This window comes from Daucus carota, chromosome 4, assembly GCF_001625215.2.
Source record: "Daucus carota subsp. sativus chromosome 4, DH1 v3.0, whole genome shotgun sequence".
NCBI classification, from domain to species: Eukaryota; Viridiplantae; Streptophyta; class Magnoliopsida; order Apiales; family Apiaceae; genus Daucus; species Daucus carota.
Genome location: NC_030384.2, coordinates 40,971,899 through 40,987,551, shown reverse-complemented (window position 1 = coordinate 40,987,551; position 15,653 = coordinate 40,971,899). Strand labels below are relative to the sequence as shown.

General features: G+C 33.8%; 2 protein-coding genes across 4 annotated transcripts; both read right to left on the bottom strand.

Moving 5' to 3' along the window:
- Positions 1–963: 963 nt before the first annotated feature.
- On the bottom strand, positions 964–5,705 carry LOC108219086 (phosphatidylinositol 4-kinase gamma 7-like). 2 transcript variants are annotated; one of them, XM_017392347.2, is made up of 2 exons: positions 5,487–5,705; positions 964–3,344 (listed from the first exon to the last, which is right to left on the bottom strand). In XM_017392347.2, the coding sequence occupies exon 2, from the start codon at positions 3,100–3,102 to the stop codon at positions 1,189–1,191; it is 1,914 nt and encodes a 637-aa protein (XP_017247836.1). In that variant the 5' UTR covers positions 3,103–3,344; positions 5,487–5,705; the 3' UTR covers positions 964–1,188. The 2 variants fall into 2 exon arrangements, with proteins under 2 accessions (XP_017247836.1, XP_017247837.1); XM_017392348.2 differs by having other exon boundaries at positions 964–3,248; positions 5,487–5,646.
- Positions 5,706–10,655: 4,950 nt separating this feature from the next.
- LOC108219365 (rhamnogalacturonan I rhamnosyltransferase 1) lies at positions 10,656–14,450 on the bottom strand. 2 transcript variants are annotated; one of them, XM_017392780.2, is made up of 8 exons: positions 13,630–14,450; positions 12,943–13,010; positions 12,766–12,854; positions 12,501–12,666; positions 12,117–12,406; positions 11,825–12,029; positions 11,585–11,742; positions 10,656–11,313 (listed from the first exon to the last, which is right to left on the bottom strand). In XM_017392780.2, exons 1-8 carry the CDS (start codon positions 13,931–13,933, stop codon positions 11,058–11,060), a joined length of 1,536 nt encoding a protein of 511 aa, XP_017248269.1. In that variant the 5' UTR covers positions 13,934–14,450; the 3' UTR covers positions 10,656–11,057. The 2 variants fall into 2 exon arrangements, with proteins under 2 accessions (XP_017248269.1, XP_017248268.1); XM_017392779.2 differs by having other exon boundaries at positions 12,501–12,854; positions 13,630–14,077.
- Positions 14,451–15,653: the final 1,203 nt, after the last annotated feature.

The window sequence follows — 15,653 nt, the reverse complement described above, 5'->3', positions numbered from 1 at the left end:
CACTATTTTGGGTCCTGCAAGAGCATTGCAATGAATTGGCTATAATGATTGTCTAAATTAGACATGTGGGATATTATGTAAAATTTGCTGAACATGTGAGCTATAATTTGAAATTAGTATGTTTTAATATTTTAGATTGTTATAAATAGAATATATCACTATAATATGCTAATAAGTGATGTGTGATTTTTCTACGGATTTCTTACAACCATGCAGTGGATCATTATAGATAATGAGCGGGTATAGTTGAAATGTAATGTTTTTAAAAGATTGACTATATTTTTTATTTTTGATATGCCAACTCAATTTTTAATTAAGATTTCTTCATTGCTGGAGATGCTCTAATTATTTTTGTTCTCAGGAATATCTAGTGCCTATGACCCATATTGTTAAATTTTGCAGCAAATTGTAAAATATCTGTCAGATGAATAATTACGGAAATTCCAAAATTCGAGATCTTAAATTTTACGTTCGGGAGAAACTATAAGAAAATGCGATCAAATTTGCTACGGCATGCAAAATCACGAGCTTGTAGGTCCGTTGAAGAAAGATCAACAAAACTTCTTTAATATGAAAACTCAAAGGGTGCCTCCAGTAGAATTCGTGTCCTCCGTTGGTAGGCATCTTTTTAGTGAAACCCCAAAAGAGGGCAGTAAGTTTTTTTCAAATCTCATCATAACAATTCCACGTCCATTCAATTTTTTTCAAAACTTTCCCCCTACCTCTGTTATTTTCATTTATAATTAGTCATTCTATTCCGTTCTCCCCAACCAAAGACATAACTTAATTTGAATCTATGTTATAGATAACACAAGAATTAACTGTTCAAGCAGGCTAGTATATTCTAGCATTTGTGAAAGAGTCTGCATATATCTGCAATAGTGATATAAATTCTTCATCCCCTGTCTATTGAGTAATTGTCTAATTCAGACCAACAATCAGAAATGTACTTTAGAGTAAATATAAGATTGCAAAGTCTTCTTTATATATATGCAAAAATGAACTCAACATCCTGATAACTGATTCACTGGTCTGAAACTATATACACTCTATAGACGAAACAAACTATTTTGCAAAAGAAAACCAGGCTATTAACATCATAACATATATCTTCACCTTACACAACAGACTAACACGGTAATAGTTCTCTCTGTGTCCTTTATTAAGATAAGCATGTGGCCAAGTGTCTCAAAACTGACAAGAGGCACCGAGCCTCTGGTTCCATCTTGAGCTAATGCTTAATGATTTCCTATCAACAAGCGCCGGGAAAAGAAGTTCAACAAAGGTGTCCAAGAACATAATCCACTCGTCTTCATTCATGTCTGCCAATTTCACAAAGTTTGTCGTCTGAGGCAGCAACTCCTTGGCACTTTTTCTGACCCCGAATGTAGTATCCAATGGATAAGTAGCTTCTTGTTTCCCGCTCCTGCTTCGCTGGCATTTCTCACTAAACCCAAACCTTTTCAAAGACAAAGAGAGCCTGGAAATAGTAGATGGATCACAGCCCTGATTTTGGTGCATCTTGGTCAGAACTTCGCTAGTTAGCACCTCATCTGCTGTTGGTTCCTCAATGCTTTCATCTAGTTTAAAAAGTGGATTCCAGCCATTTAATCCTTTAATCTCATACTGAAACGGAGATCCACTCAAAGACTCCTGTGATAAGATTGGGGTAGTGGCTATCACTGCATCTTCAAAATCTAAGTCAGATGAATATCTACCTCTATATCGAGACTCTGTATATGATATTTCTTTATCTGCTATGGCCTTCCTTGCTTCCAGGCATATAAGTTCAAGCTCACTAGGTTCCTCCACATTATTTTGAAACTCTCTGCTCATCATCCCACCAATATCAGCAAGGCAGAGCCCAAAAGCTGCTGCTTCTTTAAGAAAAATTGTGCAAAGTATCAGAACCCGTAAGCATGCCTCTCGAATCATGGGTAATTCAGTCCGCAGCATTTCAGATTCACGAAAAGGATCAAGATTACTTATGTACTCAAGTTCCTCCTCTGAGAAGGGAATAGAAGCCTGAGGCCAGTGTATCCACTCAAAATACGGGTCTTCCAAGCTCTCTGGTAAACTAAGGCCATGATCAATTGGTACAAGTTCAACCTGACCAAATTTTCCAACACCGTCAAGTTTTTTGACCAGAAGATTACCTGCATGCCTGTCAGTGTTAAAAAGCCTGATGTCTAGTATTCCTATTCTGTGTACAGCAGCAACTGGAAAACTTGAGCTCCCGTGATCACTAGCATCATAGTCATGCGGGATGAATTGCTGGAGAGAAGCAATTTTGCTAACCACGGTTTTGTTCTTAAGTTTGTTACCGTTAACACTATCATTGACATTAAAGATAGAATGTGTGATCTTTACAAGAGCAGTTGGGGGAACCTTGGCAAAGTGATCATGATCCAAAAGGTAGGCAGCTACTTCTCGATATCCTGTTTCACCGACCCTAACAGAGTGCTTCATGCCCGGCAGTCCAAGGGCTTTGCCTACCAATCCTTTGGGGTTGTTTGGTGCAAAAGGTTCCTCATCTGTTGGTTTCACGATTGCAATACTCTCACCTTTGAGGTTGCTGAAGTAATAAGCACCACCAAGCCCACTGTTGACAGGAATAGGTTCAACTCCATACTTAATTGCCTTCACAATATCTTTAACCAATTCATTTGTTCTAGCAAAGAGTTTCGATCGTCCAAGAATCTCAATAACACCACTCTTGTCTCTTTGTTGGAGAGCTTTCCCAGTGGGTGAAAGACAGGGAGTTGATGAGCTTCTGTGCATGAGATTTCTGGTTAGCAGAAGTGGGGAGTAATTTTGAATTGAACTGAGATCATTGTTCAATATCATATCACCGAATGTCAAAGAACTCTCATCAGTAGGAACGTTGAGGGAAAGTTGCAGCCTCCTTTTCACTGTATGGACATTATCTCCACGATCTAACTCCATTCCCAAGACACAACCAGTTTCAGTTTGCACAAACACCCGTCTCTTAGCAGGTTTCCCTTCCGATCTGCCATTCCCTTCATAATCACCGCCGTAGGAGCTTCTAAATAAAGGAACAGCCATCTGGGTTTGAACAGGTGTGTTCAACTTTGGAGACATTATCCTCAAGGAAGGAGAAAGTGTTAAAAGATATCAAAAGTCATTAACTTCTCCCTCCAGGAAGCACTGAATTCAATTGCCGGTACCAACAAGAGGGTTAAGATTACCCCGCACAACCATCGATCAATTCTCACTTTTATCAATAACTGTCACAGAATGAAATAATTAGATGGAGGTACTCAACCAGCGACAGTAGCAGTAAAATCGAAAATCAGCAATGTTGAACTGCATGTGACCTACATCTGCATGAACAGAAGAGAAAGTGAGGCTTGAAAAGTGTTTTAAATAACATTGCATATGCTAGCATCAGAAAATTAAGAAAAATGATGAAATGCATTGTAATTATTTCAGTTTTCACTTATCAATAGTTACTTTTACATAATGAAAAGATCGTGGCCAAGGTAAGTTCATAAAAAAAAATTAATTCTTATATTTATATTTCAGGTTTCACACTTGCAAAAACTACATGATAAGAGATGACACGATACACATTCCTTCCTATAGTATAAATCACATTCTATAGGATTACTTGCTTTACCAAATGTTAAATATTGCAAGAGAACGCATATCCTGTTTCCAGAGTATACAACTACAGAAATAGATCGAAGATCAACGTTACACAGAGTACTGCAACTCTCAGATCCTCAACACTTAGTACAGTTCAAAAAATAAGAGCAATAAATTTAGATCATGTTAACAAATTCAGTATATGTGGCAGTATAATAAAGCATTGTGAATCAGCTAATTTAGTATTTCTACCAAGCACTATCTGAAACAGAAAATATTCATATTGAAAACAGAAAAACTAACAGTTACAACAGTAATCATAATAATGAAGCGTACAATATAAACGAAAGGAAGCCCATCCAGGAATTGAGGAACAAAATTACAAGGTATACAACCTAACTGTAAAATGTCCTATACAAAAGAATAAAGAGGCATTAAAATAAACCACGTCCTACAACTGACATATATGAAAAATTCACCACAGATTTTTACAAAAAACAGTGGTTTTAGTCTAAAAACTAATTAAATGACAAACACAGCTCAAGTATCATTCATACAAATTTGCAGGCATCAAACTTATTCTCTCATGGACCTTAATCAGAATATAATTGGGTTGAGGTTCAAACCAGAGCACCACACACAAAATGAGTCATTAATAGCTTCCACTGAATACGCTGGACTTCGGGTGAGATTGCACACTGCGAATTATTCGAGGGTGACCATAATTTGCAGGCACATATTTAAGCCACACAAATAGGTAAAGTAAGAGTTCAAAATCATTCCGTCTATACTATTGGTAACGACAACAGAATTCTCAAATAAAGGAGGAGGAAGTTACTTAGCAAAGTAAGTCATCCTCGAGCCCAATACTTGTTCAATTAGGAAGAGCTTAAGCAAAGTAAATCATGTAAAAGAGGGTAGGAAATGTTATCATATCTTTTAATTTCTTTATTACACATAAATCCATTATTATACAAAAGCTTAAGATTTTCTTTTGCGCTCACACTTTTCACCATTTCTTCAATATTTTGTCACCGCATTTCCCCGACAATCTAGGATGAAAACTTTGAAGTCAATACATCTTTATTTCAACTGCAACAAAAGTCCCGAACAATTTCTACTTTTGCAAATATGTCACTCCATCAATGTCCAGTTCTAAATTAGGGAATGCATAAAAATGGAAGCCAAGAGATTCTATATGCCTAATATTTCCATTGACAATATTATACATACTATCATTTTAATCCTCCATGTAACTCTAATATTTCAGGTAAATGGTATAAACAATCTAAAAGTAAAATAAAAGGACAGAATGTGTATTATTATTGTTGCATTTTGTTAACAAATGAACTGTATCATAACTAAAACTAGCTATGCGAGTTCAAAGCAGCTTCTATCTAAAATCGGCAGCTAAGTGAAAGCAAAGATGCAATAATAAAATCACACAAAATAGAAGGTTTAATAAAGAGAACCGTAACACGTTATAGCTTAACAAAGTCCAGAGAAGGAAAAAAAAACAAACTCATTTGTTACACAGATTCCCTTAATAACGCAAGACCTAGTCCCTCTCCGATACAGAAAGAGAACAAAACACAACCGTAAACAACAAGAAGCACGTCTTTCTAAAATTCCGACCTTAATCTCTCTCAACGCAAATCATTCAATCAAGAAACCACTAGCACACAATACACACATTTAATCAACAAAATCCATAATTCAAATGCATTACAACAAGGCAAATCACTCGCGTTCAACTAATTCAACGAAAAATCAGTTTCTTTAACTAATTGAAAACAATAAAGAACGATATACAAATGAAAAACTGTACGTATATATAAGTAGAAAAAGATGATGAAAATTAGAGATTGAGAGCGCACCGAGAGAGTAACAGAGGCATTCACCGGCGGCAAGAAGAATGACCGGCGGCGAGTTATTGGAGTAGGATAGTGCGTCTTCTCCGATCCAAAACCCCCTCTCTCTCTCTCTCTACTTTTTGTGTGTGTCTCTCTCTCTATACGTATGGGCACTCTGTCTCTTCTGAGAATCTCTTATCAATTGAACTCCCTTTTTGTTTCTGTACTGATCTCGGATCACGCAATTCATATATATCTCATCATCATTTTTAAATTTTTACTGGTATTTATTATTCCAATCTCGAATAACATTTTAATGCAACTAACTAAACACTCAATTATGGCAAAAAAAAAACTAAACACTCAATTAACTAATACTCTATCACTTTATCAAAAAAAAAATAGTACTCTATCACCTAAAGTAATGAAAAAGTTAAATGTAACAACCACTATCATTATAGCATCAGTTCTTACTATTTATTAAATATATGAATAAAAAATAATATGGGATGGAATTTATAAGAAAGATATTTTAAAAACTGAAATTAATGTACCTAAGATTTCATCAAACTAAAAATTCATTATATGGATATAATTATCAATTTTTTAAAATAAAATTAAAAATTATAGATAAGAAAAAAATACCATGAATCGTAACAATATAAATATGACCTGCATAAGAATTAATATTATTTTTTTGCCAAAGTTAATTATTGTTTTTAGATACTATCCTCTTCAAGGTATTTGACTCGTTTTAACTATAGAAATAAAATTTATTTGAAATATATTAATATTTTAGATATTATCCTCTTCAAGGTGTTTGACTCGTTTTAACTATAGAAATATAAAAATAAAAACTTATTTGAAATATATTATTATAATATATTTAGTTTGTAGTGTTTAATATATATTAATATTATTTATTTGTAAAAATAAGTCAATTATTTATGGTATAAAATATATTTTTATACTATCTTCAAAATTAAAATAAGATAGTCTATAATTGAATTTATTTTATTTCCATATATTTAGGTCATAACTATTAAATTATTGATTAGGGTGGTCAAACAATGAAGCCTTAGAGTTGGTGAATTACCGAGAAGGACAAGGATGTTTCTTGATGCTTATCCAGTTCCAGTTGTACTATTCTTGAGTATTTTTTTACTACTAACATGCTCGTAGTCCATCTTCTTGCATAAACTTTAAATAATCATCATATTTTATATTTCCTCTCCTGCTCTTAATTGTTTAGATTAGACGACGGAGGTCCGAAACGTAGGTTAATATTATTATAAGATGCAGTTTGATCGATCATTTTAATTCTGTTTTTAATTAAAAATTAATATCTAAAATTTCATACAATTTTTTTTTTTTTAACTTTTGAAATTATGTTTTATATATATATCTTAAAATACGTGTTGAACTATTTGAAAAAAATAATGAGAGAGACACTGAGAATATCAATACTTTTTGTTACTATTTTTACATAAAGCTAGACTATCCGCCAGTTTGTCGAAGACCATGTTTGGCTCGATTTTGAGCCGATTTTTATGATTTAAGGTGATCTAGAACTCTTTGAGCTGAATTTATGACTTATGCGAAAAACTTGAAATTTAAAATATTTTTTTGAATAATACGAGTTATTATGCTATCTCTTAATAAAAATATGGTCATGGTTACTCCCTCCCCCCTCCCCTCATTTCTTTACAGTTTTTCACATTACTCGACACGCATTTTAAGGCGCATATAAAATATAGTTTTATAATTTATTTTTTATTTTTTTATTTTTTTATACAAACATTTAAATATCAAATTTTTATTCAGAAGAAAAGGAAGTTTAAAATAATTTATCGAACTACGTTTTACGAGAGCATTAATACGTGCCGAGCCCCCGTCCCCCAATGTAAACAAATGAGGGGGAAGGGGAGTACATTTTTATATTTTCTTTTTCAAAAATGTCTACTTTTTTTCCCCTATTCTACTTTGATTTAGCGCTAAATTTTGTTTTTTACTGATTATCTAATATATTTAAAGTTGTATTTAATTGAGATTTTAATGAATATTTTTTTATCTACAAATTTTTATGGATTATATATGATGTTGATTTTATCCGGATTATTGATAAAATGTTGCAGAATTATTAATATAGCTTATTAGAAGTATGGCCATTTTTATATTTTCTTTTAAAAAACTATCTACTTTTTTACCCTCTTCTACTTCAATTTAGCACCAAATCTTGTTTTTTAATGGTTATTCGGTAGATTCGGGGAGTGTATTCAATTAGATTTTAAAGAATTATTTTTCGTCTATAAATTTTAATAAATTGTATCTGATTTTGATAAAATGTCGCAGAATGAACATAGATTTTTTAGGATTTAAACATAACACCTTAAAATCACAAGAATTTTGGTGAAATTTCAAAAACCTCAAAATGCAGCGAAAAGTCCAACAACATCTCTATTATTTTAAATCCACCTAACATTTGAATATCACCATATTTACATGAATTTTGGACAATCCTAATTGAATACCATCAAATTTTTAAGTATAATTTAAAATCGTGATTGAATACACAAGATTTTGTAGTATAATTTAAAATCTCAATTGAATATTCTAACATTTTGAATATTTTTAAATGTCTAAATCGTACATCTCCAAATTTTTAAAATAAAAAAATCATTTATAATCTCAGCTGAATACCCTTAATTTGTTAGAGCAAATCAAATGGTATGCTATATCTATATTATAACTCAAAATCAAAAAATTTCAACTCCAGCTAAACTTGGTGCTAAAATAACATATTGCTATAGTTGGTGCTATATTTAGCACAAACTATAGCAATAGCTGTAATTGTCACCTCATCAAAAAGTAAAAAAATGGAGGGAAATGAATAAAAAATAGATTTATATCTCAACCTATTCAAGTACATGAATGCACATATATTATTTTAGCACAAGATATAGCACCAACCATTGGAGATGCACCAAAAACCACATTTTAATGCTATATTATAGCAATAGCTACACTTTAGCTCACCATTGAACTTAATCTATACAAGGGAAAGTTGCACAAATAAAAGGACTCATGCCCAGGGAATAGGGATGTCACAGGAACCAATAACCATCAAAGATTATGACATGGGTAAACATATTTTAATATTGTACTTTCTTATGGTCTATTATAATTGTGAATCCAAAAATTTGAGAATTCATCTTAAGCTAGACCGCCTATAATCGTGTAAACACTAGTAATCAACAGTCTGCAGAATTAACGTGAGTTTCAGTTGATACTAATGATCTTCCTTTTAACAGTCAGACAATGGTGCAATCCTAATGGTTGGGGTGACTCTAAAGAAGCATAGAAGAGACTTAGAACTGGCAGAAGCTAGTATGCTTTGTCAAGTTTTCTCATTCGATTTTTTCATTTTTGGGATTCTTTTTCTTGTTTTTGTTGCTCGCACATTTTCATTCATACCATCTCTACCTGATAAAAGAAAATCAACCCAGCTAAAAACAGGACCTAATGTGCATCCAGTGTTACTTATTTTCTCTAAATATTTATCTAATGTTACAAAATTTGCTGGGGTAATGCTCAGTTTTTGTTTAGCAAACAATAGATGCTTCCATGTTAATGTTGAGAAGCTGCTTATATTTCAAGGATTCTTTCTGCTTAGTTGTTCATCATATTTTTCTCGTTTGTTTTGGTGTAGTAATTAACTTGGCAGAATTGAATTGGGAGATAACTTAAGTTTCTTGGGCCTTGAGACTCTGGACCACTGAGCAAGAGAGAAGTAAACTAATCATCTTGATTGAACTGGGCCTTGTAAGCCCAAATTCCAGTTGTGGTGTGACTTGTTTACCACCAAAGTGGACTAAAGAGTAAAGCAATGATGGTTAACAAGTTACATTATTTGTCCTGGGGATCTGTACAAGTAGGTGCTTCCTCTAGGCTTCTTGGATCCACTTAAACCAATTATTAATAAATCAATTAACAAAACTAAGACAAATCTCTAGACTCTAGGCTTCTTGGATCAGTTGAGACTAATTAAACAACAGCAACACAAGTGGATTATCAAAAGGTTTTAACTATCAGATCTTCAACCCCCACATAATCAGGGATTTTGTTGTCCATCTTATTCTTGTGTTGGGTATGACCACATAACATGGCACCATGAAATTGAGGGTTTGGATCATGAGGAGGAAAACAATAGAAATGTAAAGTGCTGTCATAGTAGTTGGGATTGTGAGTGGCCACAAAATAATAGAGTGATAATTAGAAAGTTAAAGGGGGCATTCCCACATCATTATGGGACTCCACTCACACAAACACAAACACAAACACAAACACAATATGGTGTGGAATCAAGCTTTGCTTTTCATCAACATTTCAATCAGCACCCACAGCCACAGCCCACAACTATCAACAACTATTTCCACACAATTCCCTTGCCACCTACTTCTACATTCCTACCCCTTTTTCTTCCACCGCAAGCTCATGGTCGATGGATGTCGTCGATAACTGAGCGTTTTGCTCGTGCGCTTATTGACATCAAGGCCTTGTTTGGAAATTAGCAGTTAGCGGTTAGCTGTTAGTGGATTGAATTAGATGTTTTGACTAGCGGATTGAATTTGTTGTTTTTCATAAAATTGTTTGGTAAATAGTTGATTGATTAGTTTTTTCCGACACAAATCAAAACCGTTAATCCAAAAAACTCCTCAAAGTAGCTTTTTCAAAATTAGTTTTTTGGATCCAAACCTCTATTTCAATCCGCTAACTACCAAACACTAATATTACATCAAAACTCTAATTTTGCCCCAAAACTCTAACTTCCAAACAGGGTCCTTTCAGATATCCGGATTTTTGGTAAACTTCAGTTTCTTTATATAGCACGCTGCACACCTCAGGCGTAAAAGTTAGCTATGCTTATGCAGAACCACTGAATTTCCCTCATCTCAACTAATAGCCAAAATAGAACCCTGATACTAATCACATCCATTTCACTTTGAATTCACCTTGTAAATTTTACTTCAAAAGAGCTGTTTATTTCTTTTATTGTTCCATATTAGAGCAATAATTGCCTTGAACAGGAAATCAAAGTATATGAAGGGGACTTGGGTTCATTTACTTGGCTTATAAACCTATTACTTGACGAATAAAGAATCATGCATGATAATCAAACACATGAGAAACATGTACAAGATGGAACTATATTGATGGTATCTATATATTCGATAATCGATAGTGTGCCTACAGAGAACCGCATGTCAAATGAACAGGGACTAATGCATGCTATCCATTTGCGTACACCGAGGACGGTGAAGTTCAGTATAACCCTGTAATGGCAGGGTATCTTCTATACAGGAACCAAATTATTAGATAATTAATACAACCGAGAATTTACATGAAACTCCACCTGGTCCCGATGATCCTCTGTAGTGGTGAAATTGCACATTCCTTGCCATCATTTCAATTTCCTCCTCAGAACAAGATTCTCGTCATCTCTAATGATTCAGTAATAAGAGAACTTTGATCCCCAGTAGTGGTAGATTCACAATGCAGTCCACTAGTCAAAACAACAGAGCGTGCCCCAGTCAATTATAAGATTTCTAATCTTTCCTCCGACATTTCTGATGATTGCAAGCATTCGTCAGGGTTGGCATAGAAATAATCTTCCTCCTTTGGTCTGTCTGGAATCACCAACCTTTTTGTGGGGTTCCCCATGCGATCTGAATGTGCTTCCTTAACAGCACTAGAGAATTCATCCCAATTCAAGGAACCGTGATTATATTGATCTATTAAATCAACTAGTAGCTTTCTATCCAATAATATCGTCTTTCTGAAACCAAGGAATCTGGAAAGAGAACAAAAAATGCAGAAGGTATCAGATTTATCCTCTCTTGAGTGATCAGCATGACCTAACTAAATTAATAAAGCTCATAACCCGGAATAGAAGTAAAAGCACTCTATAACCACATAACTACAATTGTTTGTTGATTCAATGTGCCAATCTTTACTCAAGAGAGTTTTTTTTTTCAAGTTTTTAGTTGATTTCTTAGTATTTTCTTACAGAGCAAACAAAACATGCAGATATTTTGTATAAAAACCGGATATAAAATGAGTACCTGCGGTGGCCTTCAACAACTTTGGCCATGTTTCCATCATATGTTGGAACAAAAATATCACTTTCTAGAGAAACAAGATAATCGAGTGCTGCCATCTGAGAAGAGTGATTCTGGAAATATCCAAGGTCTGACGAGTCCAAAAGAGTTTCCTTCCTGACCTATAATAACAGAAGCATCACTTAACTATATATTTAAACGAGATCCTGACTTGAATAAATTTACTTTGCATTTTCTACTAACCACTCTTGGATAAGCAGCAGTGAGACTAGCCATTCGTTTTTCTCCGCCATAAATCTCTCCAGCGGCAATGTAGATTTGGATGTCACGATCAATGTCCAGTGCCCTCAGTGTAAGAGCAGTTTCCTCGGGGGTTAATGGACATAGACCATCCTTTCTTTTCAAGTCAGAATTTATGATTTTCTCTTTCCACCATGGGTAGGCATATCTGTTGAGGCATTGTACTAAACATGTGAAAAAAAAGTGTCAAAATAATAAATATGATGCATTGTGGATGATAAGCATTTAAAGCCACCTCATTCGTGTCAACTCATCTACTTCTTCATTGCTGCATCCCTGGTTACAACCCGAAAATGCTAACATGTCCATTTCATATCTGAGATGAAGTACAAGGAAAGGACCATTCTGCCTTAAGAGCTTAATTACCCTTTTTCCCAACTCCTCTATTTGAGAAGTAAATCTCAGAGCACCGAAGTTTACTCGGCATCGAAGCTTTTGCATCTCTAGTGGCAGACCATTGTTGGCAAGCCGAGCATCAGTCCTATTCAGATGCACAATCTTGTATTTCTGGATCAGAGGGAGAATCTGAAAGTTCCAGAAACAAATCCAATTAAAATTAACAGCAGAAGTTTTACCAACAAATAATAGGATTTAACAAGAACAAAGTTAGATGGTATACTTGATTATGATAATAAGAAATGTCAGACCAACTGACAGGAGGCATTGTGTAAAACAATCCTAGTTCCACTCTCCTCTTAACTCTGGGAGGCAGTTGCTTCAGTATACGAACCTCATCCCTCAGTGATGAAATGAAATGGTCGACATCAAAAATGTCCTGAAACTCACTGCCATGCCATATGAAATAAGAAATATATAAATATAGCTTAGTCATACTGAAATCGTGTCTAGTTTCTAATGTCAAAAGAAAGCATAATCTGGCAAACCTTGGATCAGCCCAGAAAGAAGTTTTATCCAGCTCAGGAACAATAAGCGTAACATTTAAATATCTTGCTATAGCTACCATGTCGCATATCTGCATCATAACCATGTACTTAGCATGTAAGAAATTCTGATACAAGGGAAAAATTATATTACACCAGAGCTGAGCTAAGTCCACTCACCGCTGCACGCATTTGGTTAAGACCTCCATTGCATGAAACCATCAAATAGCCATTGTTCTTATACACCCCTGTATAATACCATCACATCGAATCAAAACCTAAATCAAATCAATATACAGATGAAAGTAGGATAGGTTTTATCTATAGTTGAAAGGAAGCAATTACACTAAAGCATACAAAATGTTTTCACAAATTCACGGTAGGATGAGAAGATCCTCGAGACATTCCAATTGGGCAGGCAAAAGATTTTTTAGGAAAAATCCTATACATCAAAAGCCACTAAAAGTAAAACTAAATACCTATATTTCAAAAAATGGCTGCAGTTTTCAGATGGAGCAATAACCAGATAAAGAATAGGTATATTTCTGGCGAATGATCAAGCCCTCTGCCTTATCATTTCACATACTGGATAACTAATATCACCATATACTTGCATTCTAGCCTAAATTAAACAGTCACTTTCAAAGCATAATGTGATAGAGATGCAAATTAGAAACAAATTAATAAATGATGTTGCAAGGAAAAAGCAAACTTTCCAAACTTGCTGATTGCACTTTCTTTCCTCTATCATCACTTAAACTCGACTAAATTCACTAGAATTCCAAACAATACCACAAAATCACAATCACATGACATTACAACCATAAATGCACATAATGCTAGTATATTACAAGCACCAAAACTCACTCTTGGGTGGAAGAACTCGAGTCGGAAGAGACGGTGTGATCATGACATCCATAGCAGTAGCAGATTCATGGGAAAAGCAAGAAGGCCAACCCTTTAAAACTCTAGCTCCCCACATCTCACTCAAAGTTGTCAACTGAACTAAACAAGTCCACAACAAAATGCAAGTAGTTGCTCTAATCATCCAAAGCTTCATCTTAGACCTTGACACCATTGAACTCTTAAACTTGTCAATCCCCTTTTTACCCTCACCACCAAATGATTTCAACCCCATTTCAATATATCCCCTCTTCTCTATCTTACACATACTATTCCTATATACACTCAAAAAATCAAAACTTACCCAAATCAACTTGTGAATATCATCACCAGCTCAGCAAACCAAAATCACAAACAATGGTTCCAAAAAATGTAAAGATCTGATCTTTATTTGATTGTTCAAGATCCAAGAATTCTATAAGTGTGAATTCTTGAAAGCAAGTGATTTGTTACTCAAAAGGCTAAAAAGAATGTAGCTTTACAACACAATGACAAAAAGATTGTAGCCCAGATGAAACAAATCTACTGACAGACGACAGTATCTACACACAAGGGGAAAATACACACACACACACCACACAAGTGTTTGTGTGTGTGTGTGTGTATGCAAATGCCAGGAGGTAGTTGGAAAATTGAGTGCCCAAATTCCGGTCACCGGAAAATATATAGAGAGAGAATGTATATTATATGTTATTATATAGTGTATGTAATATACAAAGAGGTGTTTATAACCAGGTGTAGTTGGCTTGGTATTATTTATACTGTATCTGCTGCAATGAGCCTCCAGGCTAGCTGCTATGGGTATCTTTTCCTTCTTAACTATCAAAAATTTCGGTTGAGTGGAATTCTCAGAGCTCATGACTCATGAGTAATTGGGAATACGATATTTAAAATATGTAAAAGTTCAGTAACAAAATTTATGTTATATATTATATATAATATTTTATAAATATATATAATGTGACACTATACAACGGGAGTCTATTATAAGAGTATATAATTTTTTTTGAAATATAAATAACAAAATTTGATATAATATATTTAAAACAAAAATATACAACGCTTGTTTTGAAAAATCATTTAAAATTATGCAATATTTCAGCACTTTTTTATAATAAAATAATAATTATTCATAATTATTTCACTGAAGAGCCAATTTTGAAAAATAATTGTTTCAATCAAATTTTAAACATTAAATTATAGCCTTACAGAAAAAACATTAAATTATAGTGTGTGTGTTTTGTATTATTCTATATTAAAATCATATTTTATATGTACTTTATAAGAAATTAATGATTTAAGATGAAATGTATTGGGAGATGAACTGAGGTCGAATTTCAAAAAGGTGAACCGATTGATGATTTTCTCGAGATTAGTTAGAATCGGACCTATGATCTGACTTGGACAACAAATGATAAGAGATAGGTCCAATAGGTTACCTATCTCGTTACTTATTAATAATATAAAATAATGAATCTTAGTGAGTCTCCGTGATTTAGGTAATCAAACTTTAGTATCAACTCCAATAGCAATTTCTATATTTGTTCTTGTAAGATTATTTTAATAATAAATTTGAGAGAGAGTGGGAAAAAATGGGAAAAAACAAAGAAAGAAGGAGAGAGGTGATTATTTTGACAAATTACTTAAATGTGAGTTTAGGACATGATATAGATAACTTATTGGACTTGCTCTAAGCTTTTACCGTTGGATTATATAATCGTGCTCACCTGAAACATTTGTTAGTTCTTTCTAATTAGAGTGAAAGTTGGTGATATCTAAAAGAAATTGATGAATAATATGAAGGCCTTTTCGATGTAAGATCTCTAAATTTCGAGTAAATAGTAAAGCTGTAGGTATCGGAATCTCCACTTATTTCTGCATGACTTGTATATTTCCTCTGATACAATTAGTTTCTTGTTGAAAATCTGATTTATTCCGCTTGAAAGGCTTTCTTTGTTGGCTGTTGCATAAGGTAAATCTTGAAAGTT